Genomic DNA, 9,139 nt, shown 5'->3' on the forward strand with positions numbered 1-9,139 from the left:
CTTAACCAAAACAAGCCATAACGCAGCTGCATGCACAACCTTTTCCATCTCGTGACACCGAGCTAGACAAGAATAACAGGTGTTTGGCTGCAGGAAAACTAAAACTTGTGCTATTTTTTAGGAGCAAGCATTTAAATGCAAACACGAGACACACGTAACTCGCTGAAAATTCACAAGCTACAACACTGATGCGTTTTGCAATCCCGTAAAAATCGTGAACGGCAGCCACGGGTCGTGAGCAACCGCATCATTTTTATTATTTTTGCACGTGAACATCAGCTAATTCCCCGGGGGAGGGAGGGGGGGTGTCGTTAAATCGGAGGCTCGGCATTCGGGTTTCGGTATTTACATAATCCAAGTGTTTCCATAGTCACACCGGAAGCCGCGATTTAAAAACAGCTCGCATTATGTAACGCCGCGATTTATTTGCTTTTCGCCACCATCCCCCCCCCCCCCCGCCCCAAACCCCCGTTTCTCGCAGCGCCCCGCGCGTTCCTGCGGCTCGGCCAGAGCCTGCGCACTTTTCCCACGCCAAAAGCCAGGGGGGTCCGCGCAGAGGGGGCAGGAATGAGTTAACGGCGCCGAGAGGGGGGCGCGGAGTAGGCCCGGCGGAGGCCGGTGCCGCTGCTCAGGGCCGGCGGGGAAGTTGCTGGTGGCGGCGGGCCGGGCGCGGAGCCGCGGCGGCGGGGGACGGCGGCCGCGCACAAAGGTAGGTCCCGGGGGGAGCCCGGCTGCACCGGCTGCCGCCGCGGCTCTGCGCCGCTCACGCCGCCTCGCTCGGCACACATTTAAAATCCGCCCCGGCAGCCAAGCCTATACAAACACACACTTGATCAGCACAAACCCTTACCCGCAGGAAAAAAAAAATATTATTGTCCCACCCTCTCCTTCCCCTCGGTTAAATTCCACCCCCTTCCCGAGTGTCTAAGCTGATCTCTCGCAAAGTAAGTAGCTCTGCTGCCTACGTTTTACATGCATTTCTTCCCTTTGCAAACAATTAAGCAAAATCAATTAAAAGGCACAAATAGGAAATAGACAGAAGCCAGCTACACACCAATCTTCTTCCAGAGTCTTTCTCTGCCTCCATTTTTTTGGAGAGTTTCATCACTTAATTGTCAACAGTTCCTGTCCTGCATTTTTGGCCCAAATAGGGAGGAGGAAAAACAAAAGCCATCCAGGTCTCTCTAAAGTTTTGCAATTTTGCACCAGCACTTTTTTTTGGGGGGGGGGGAAGGAGGGGGAGGGAAGGGGAGGGGGGCGGCGATGCGTTTTGCAAAGTCCTAAGGAACCATTTTCAGGCACTGCGTGTGGAGCGGGGCGCAGGCGTCGCAGTGCCCGGAACGTAAACAGTGGCGGGGCCGGGCCGGGCCGGGCCGGGGGGGGCACCGGCGCTGGGCTCGCCGCCGCCGCCGCCGGCCGCTCGCCCGCCGTGTTGTTGTCAGGTCACGAGTGCGCCGCGGGCGCGGCACGCAGGCGCTGAGCGGCGGGGCAGCGCGCCGCGGGGGCTGGGGCTGGGGCTGCGCGGCGCCCCGCGGAGCGCCCGCGCCGCCAGCACAAAGGCGCGGGGCGGCGGCACCCCCGGCGGCAGCGCGGCCCCGCGGGCGGCAGCGGCTCCCCGGAAAGGGGCATCCGCGCGCCGCGAGCTGGGGTGTTGCGGGTTTTGCTCGAATTGCCCCGCGGCTGTGGAAGAAGAAGGGGTGTCTCAGGTAAACAGCGGCAAATCAGCGTTTGAAAATAATTCGTAATGCGTGGACTTACTGTTTAATTAAACACCCTGTTTTACATAAAGCTCATTTCTCTGTCTTCCCCTGTTACACGTGCGGCAAGAAGTTTGGCGAGATAGTCCTACCACAGTCAAGGGAGCTCTCGGCGACAGCATGCCCACAGGCTTACCCGTAAAGCGTTACCCGAGCTGCATCTATTTATTTTGTAAGGACAGATTCTAATGTCTATAAAGATAATGTATTATTCAGTGTTAAAACAAAGTTGGCTTTATAACGCGTGCGTACAACAGACAGAAGTCATAGATGACTGATGAGATTGTAAGTAAAAAGGAATTTATATAATAGAGAATATTGATATAGAAAATCTGCAGTTTGGGATACTGCTGGCTCTTAAGATTATCGGAGCCTTTCATTTCTAGAACACCAATTCACATCTAGTCCAGATTGATACTGAGCAAATATTGGGACCATCTGAGTGCAATGGCAGGGTCAGGCTGCGGGTTCTGAACAGGCTCCAGGTTCTGGAGTGTTGCACAGCTCTGAAGTGACATCCTTTGCCATCTAACCCCTTCTTGTCCCCCTCCCCCCAAAAAGGGAGCCATCAAAGAGTATCTAAACCCTTGGTCACAGGCAGATGGCTTTGATGGTGCTCATCTCTTTTGCTTTTTACAGAGATACAATTTTTGAGATTGACAGAGTAAAAAATGCCTTGCTACCTTCAGTGTGGTAGTTGCTCAGTGTTATTGCTCATGGGCCAGCAAAGATCGAGAACAACTGGTATAGCCAGTACAAATCTCAGCAGCAAATTTCAAACTGTCTGTATGGCTTTAATTTTCAGATCAGTTAAATGGAGACGGAATGCTTTGCTAAAGAAGGGCAGTTCTCTTTACTATTCCTGTCTGCTTATACCCAACACAAAAATTCATACAGACTCCAGTTACCTTTTGTATACCTAATCAATTAAATTCTGGGTACTATATCAAGATATGAAATATTATGCAAAACATAAAACATTCAAATTCAACTTCATGGGCCTTTCTGGACATCTCTTTAGAAAGATCCATATTTTAATGAACCATGACACACAGATAAAGGAAGAATTTGTCTGGCAAATAGAATACTACCTTAGGATTTAAGGTAGTAAGGTTCTCTTTCTGCATCTGCCAATAACTGTATGCAGAATCTTGAAAAAATCATTTAACTTTTCTCTAACGTGTCCCTGTTTGCAGATTATTTAACTTTATTATCATATAGAGCATTTAAGTTTATTATCATATTATATATTATACCTTAAAGTATAGAGTCCAGATGTCTGTTGTATCAAATGCATTATTAATCCATAATCCTCAAAAGATGTCTGCATATGATGACCTTTCAGCCAAGATTACTCAATCTTAAAATTAAGTGCATGTGTGCATCTGTAGGATTGAGGCCAGAGTACTTGTACAAGATAAATAGATGTTAGTAGAGAATCATCAGACAAAAACACATAATCCATCCATTCTGTAAGAGTCCACCGGAAAAGACAGAACAGAGACATAAAAGAAAATCAACTCATTTTTCTAAATTTTTTTTTCTTTAGATATGAGCAGTCTGAGAGTCTTGGTTTATCAAGCAAACCCACCAAGGAGTATATTAATCACATGCACCTGGAAACACTAGAGCACATTATTGAAGTATGGAAGTAAATACGTTTCAGAAATATCACAGTTCTAATCTACAGACCTCCAGACATAGAAAATACATTGCTAGTCTTCTTTTAAGAGAGAAATTATTTGTATTAAACTACAATTCATTCTACCATTCAAATAATATTGTAATCACTTAGTGTATTAAGTCATAACAAAAAACTAAGCTGCAAACTTAAAAGAACTGAAAAAAGAGGTATGATATAGATGATGAGAACATCCACAGCTGCATTAGATAGGATAAAAACATTTCGAGGCAATTTAAACCCGTGTGCTTCAGGATACAGGTTAACTGCTCGCGGAAGAGGGTTGGGGCTCGTTTCCCTTCTGAGCAGGTCATTCCGCAGTTTTCCACCAGGGGGTTCTGCTCGTGCCTGGTGCTGAGCCTCGTCAGGCAGCACTAGCTACAGCAGAGCCCATTCCTGCAGCAAGTCAGGATTTCTTTCCAATCAAAAATAAGGGATAAACAGTTAATACTGTGAAAGGGAGGGATGATTCTCGAAAAATGGGTTCAGATGAACTGCTCCCCCTCCCCACAAACCCTCAAAACTCTCTCTGATATCAGTCAATTCAACTTCAATTTTTACATTCTAATCATGATTCACAATGTGTTCAGTCCTGACCTTGTTTGCTTGAAACTAGGATCTGTCATTTAATAAAACTTACATTGCAAAGCTCACAATAAAGTAAGAACTCTAGTTCTGTGCTTGGGAAGGCTATATGAAGAAATGGATTAATTTTGCCCCTATTGAGCTTTCAGGCATATTTATTTCCCATTGGCTAGAGTGGACAGAAATAATCTTTTAAACATTTTTAAAAACATCTTTCACCTACCATTATATACCTTACTTTGGGTTAAGATGGAAAGCTAGATATTTAACCACTTCATTGCTGCATGAAAGAAGTTAAGCATGATTATATGATTTTTCTAGACAAGACAGATCAAAACATTTAATCTGCAGAAATGCTATCAATTAAACTTTAAGATTTACCTTAGATGAGATTAGAAGAGATGCTTGCCTTAACTTGCTCACTGCTTTGGACTGCTGACAATCCTTTGTTTATTTGCCTCTTGCAATTGCTACTCCTGAGGTATTGTTTTTAATGCAGAACTACCATACTTTCCATTTTGTGGCAACCTGATTTGGTTTTGGTACGATAACAGGAACAAATGGAAGCGATCATTTGCATGTGAAGCTAGCAATATGTTTTAGAAAGACTGCTATGCAGAGCGTAGCACCTTTGCATGCTCAGTACCATATCCCATTAATAGTGTCATATGGTACTCAGAGCACCTATACTTTGTATTAATTTCTCCTACCGAAAATACAGAATTTCATGTATAGCAGAAAATTTCATGAGTATCCTTGTGACAGTGTACAGATCTCTCAGGGCTCTCTGCAAAGAAATTTGGACTTCTGCCACCTGCTCCAATTGTATTCATGCATAAATGATTCAGGGAATGGGTTGAAATTACCTGCAATTAGGGGTAATAGCAGGCTGCTGCTAAAAGAGGCCGTTCCCTTTCTCTTGTGTGCGCCTCTCTTGCGTTAAGTCTAATGCTTACGCAGCCACAGGGTAAGTCAGTTCAGTGAGCTGATCCAACAGAAAGCTAACCTGTCGAGAAAAAGTATTTTTTTATCTGGTCAGCTCATTGAGGTCTTTGCTCTGTAGTCATTTGATCACTGTAGGCTACAGAAGGGAGAGTGGGGCGAGATGAAGGAAGAGTGCAGGACTACACCCTTTCGGTGATCTTCCGCAATTGCACTGATCAGAAGTAACATCAGCCCACAACCTTGAATCTCCAGGACCATTTCAGGAGAACTCCCTGAAGCATTTCTAAGAGATAACTAAGCATGGCTGACTCTTCATTTCAGCTAACTCCAGAATGGCAGTATAGAAGTATGTGTAATAATGAGCAGTTAGGATTGGAAGTAGAAGATTCTATTGTGTTTAGTTCGTATTTTACAGCTCAGAAATCATTGGACGGAGCATAAAGGGAAAAATGGGTACGGTGCTGTGGTCCTAATATTTTGGTTGAGGAAGAAGGCTTGATCCCTCCTGATTTATGTTTTTCTATTTAACTAATTTTTTACAGGAAAGGAAATAATCCTTACTTTAAAGCTAAGATGATGGAACTTGTAAGTTTAGAATTAAGCATGGTTTTGGTTTGGAAATGTGGATGGGACAGGATAAGATTTATTTACTGTCTGGGTCTGATCCAGGACATCTCTTTCAGTACTATGTTTCTTTGAATGAAATATGAACTCCACAGTATAAACTCATCAGCATGCAATATTGTTAACATTTTCCAAAGCCCTTTCTGATGAACAGAAACAGGAGTGATGGATAGAATGGAGAAACAGTGGGTTCAAAGCATTTTTATGCAACTCTTGGGTCAAAAGAGAAGTAAGTAACCTGGATGTATTATATGAAAAGCTTTCATTTTGACTAAACTTCTAATTTTGTGTAGTTGTACTATGTATGCTAAAAGTAGCATGGATCAAGAAAGTGGTCTTTCAGTTGCAATACAGCAGCCACTCCATCTTTTTACCAACAGGACCTAACTCGTCAAGCAGTCTATTTTTAATACAATTATTTAGAAGGACAGCTGAAGTCCCTCTTAGCTGCACATTTCTCTCTCAGGTTTTTCTGTAGCTTACAGAGTACTAAATCAGATAAGCAGCAGCTGTGGTAATGATGAATTCAAAATTTATAATTATACCCTATTCTACTTCTATAGCTATTTAATTAATGCTGTTGAGTCTCCCTTTACAACAACTTACACTTTGGCACCAATATCATAAATACAAACGTGTTATTTTTTAGATAAATCTGATTTTGGGAAACAGGACAAGAACTAGGTATTATCTGTGCAGTGGTACTCATACAATATTTTACAGTTTAACCATAGTTGTGCACAGAGACAAGAAGAACCAGTGAATAATCTTGTTGTGTACACATACAAAAACATATTTTTCATAGCCTATGAACAACAGTGCAAAATATTTTTAAATGTATGATTCCACAGAAACTAAATGATAGAGGAACAGACTTAAGGAACCTTTGCTTGAGATGTTGGGGAAATTTTTATTGCTGTTTTCTTGTGGTTACCATTTTCGCAAGTAAAATGCATTAATGAAATCACAATATGGTGGTTACTCATTGCTTTGCAATCTGCTGCTCAGAGTTAGCCTGTAGTATAAATGGGAAACAGAGGAAGCATTCTGATTGTGAATTTTTTTTTTTTAATAATGAATTAAAACACACTGAGCAAAGAGTAGAATTTTCTAATGCTATTTTCTGCTGGCCTTTCACTCAAATGGATCCTATGGAGTAGTATTGTCATCCCTAAAAGAGAAGGCAATAGCAAGCATTCCATGGAGTCCCTTGCACAACAGCAAAGGTTTTATGGAAGAAGTCGGTAGGTCAAACTCATTCCCTTGCAGAGGTGTTTTAATGCCGCTGCAGATAAAATCTCACCAAGAGTGGTTCTTAACATAAAGATGCAGTTTATTTCTTGGCAAAGGTCATTCAGTTCTATTGCAGTTAGAAACTGTAGTTCCAGGAAACATATCTGGAGGCATCAAATCATTAAAAGTATTTCTTTGGATGCTTCAACTATCCCTTTTTAAAGAATGCTATGTAAATTAACTAAAAACTGTAGCAGTAATCTATGTTAGTAAAGAATCTGTCATCAATTTTGTATTAGAATATGTATAACTAAGTAAATAACCTTGCAAAGCAGAGAAAGGCATGAAGAGAGGAACACAGCAAATATAGTTAGGAATTATGTGCCCCTTTTTTTTCCTATTCATAAATAGAAAGTTTCAAAGCAACAATCAGTAATATTTTTGATTATTTCTAATGCAGTAGTGTTGCAGTGATTCAGCTTGTATGTGACCATCCATGTACCTGTAAACAGTAAAATTATCCTTGTCCAATATTGCTTATTTCTACTGTTAGAATTCAGAATTTCCTTACTTGAAATTGTTAGCAACAGGTTTCTTCCACATCCTGTAAAAACCCTCCAGGACCACAAGTCTTTTCAGGGCACAAGCACTGTATTAAGCGTCAACTTTTCAGAAATGTTCAGAACTGTGCCACGCGTTTGCTACCGAACTCTGCTCTATGCCTCATTTCCCCTCTGTAAAATAAAGAAGAAGAAAAATGTTTTAACAGCATTCGGTGGTAATTAAGTCTTTCGACATTGATGATATATATATCGGTTGAAAGAGTCTGTTTAATAATCAGCTTTATCAGTTATCAACTGCTGATAAAAACTAGCTCATCAGCAGCACCTCAGAAGCAGGCCTCCGTCGCGGCTCCCAGAGGTGGTAGAGGGGGACCAGAATGGGGGACCCCTCACCTCAGTGCAGGTGGGTGGGAGGCGGCAGATGGAGGACCAAGATGGGGGACCCTTCGCCTCAGCATGGGAGGGGGGCAGGCAGCAGAGGGGGAACAAGATGGGGGACCCCTCGCTTCAGTGTGGGCTGGTGGCAGAGGGGGACCAAGATGGGGGACCCCTCGCCTCAGCACAGGGTGAGGGAGAGGTGGTGGATGGGGGACCAAGATGGGGGACCCCTTGCCTCAGTGTGGGCTGGGGGGGAGGCAGCAGAGGGGGACCAAGATGGGGGACCCCTTGCCTCAGCGCGGGCCGGGGGGGAGGCGGCAGAGGGGGACTAAGATGGGGGACCCCTCGCCTCAGTGTGGGCCGGGGGGGAGGCAGCAGAGGGGGACCAAGATGGGGGACCCCTCGCCTCAGCGCGGGATGGGGCAGGTGGCAGAGGGGGACCAAGATGGGGGACCCCTCGCCTCAGCGCGGGCCGGGGGGGAGGCGGCAGAGGGGGACCAAGATGGGGGACCCCTCGCCTCAGCGCGGGCCGGGGGGGAGGCGGCAGAGGGAGACTAAGATGGGGGACCCCTCGCCTCAGCGCGGGCCGGGGGGGAGGTGGCAGAGGGGGACCAAGATGGGGGACCCCTCGCCTCAGCGCGGGCTGGGGGGGAGGTGGCAGAGGGGGACCAAGATGGGGCACCCCTCGCCTCAGCGCGGGCTGGGGGGGAGGCGGCAGAGGGGGACCAAGATGGGGCACCCCTCGCCTCAGCACGGGATGGGGCAGGCAGCAGAGGGGGACCAAGATGGGGCACCCCTCGCCTCAGCGCGGGATGGGGGGGAGGCGGCAGAGGGGGACCAAGATGGGGCACCCCTCGCCTCAGCGCGGGCCGGGGGGGAGGCGGCAGAGGGGGACCAAGATGGGGGACCCCTCGCCTCAGCGCGGGCCGGGGGGGAGGCGGCAGAGGGGGACCAAGATGGGGGACCCCTTGCCTCAGCGCGGGCTGGGGGGGAGGCGGCAGAGGGGGACCAAGATGGGGGACCCCTCGCCTCAGCGCGGGATGGGGCAGGCGGCAGAGGGGGACCAAGATGGGGGACCCCTCGCCTCAGCGCGGGCTGGGGGGGAGGCGGCAGAGGGGGACCAAGATGGGGCACCCCTCGCCTCAGCGCGGGATGGGGCAGGCAGCAGAGGGGGACCAAGATGGGGGACCCCTCGCCTCAGCGCGGGATGGGGCAGGCAGCAGAGGGGGACCAAGATGGGGGACCCCTCGCCTCAGCGCGGGCTGGGGGGGAGGCCCGCAACCGGCGGGCGCTCCGCCCTCGGGCTCCGCGGAGCGCTGTGGGGAAGCGGCCGCGGGGAGGCGGGAGGCGGGCGCCGCGCGGCGCCGCGCAGC

At 47.2% G+C, this 9,139-nt stretch overlaps 1 protein-coding gene across 8 annotated transcripts in view; it reads right to left on the reverse strand.

The window, feature by feature from the left end:
* The window catches only part of KDM2B (lysine demethylase 2B), a 122,501-nt gene extending 121,199 nt beyond the window's left edge, over positions 1-1,302 (reverse strand). For 7 of the 8 annotated variants that reach the window (XM_009666600.2, XM_009666599.2, XM_009666594.2 and 4 more), the window contains exon 1: positions 1,055-1,302. In XM_009666600.2, coding sequence (XP_009664895.1) covers positions 1,055-1,105 — 51 coding nt within the window. In that variant the 5' untranslated portion in view covers positions 1,106-1,302. Of the gene's footprint in view, positions 1-39; positions 263-1,054 lie in introns of those variants that run through there. The other variant, XM_068911268.1, reaches the window with a different exon arrangement.
* Between the last annotated feature and the right edge of the window lie 7,837 nt (positions 1,303-9,139).

This window comes from Struthio camelus, chromosome 17 (assembly GCF_040807025.1).
Source record: "Struthio camelus isolate bStrCam1 chromosome 17, bStrCam1.hap1, whole genome shotgun sequence".
Lineage (NCBI taxonomy): Eukaryota > Metazoa > Chordata > Aves > Struthioniformes > Struthionidae > Struthio > Struthio camelus.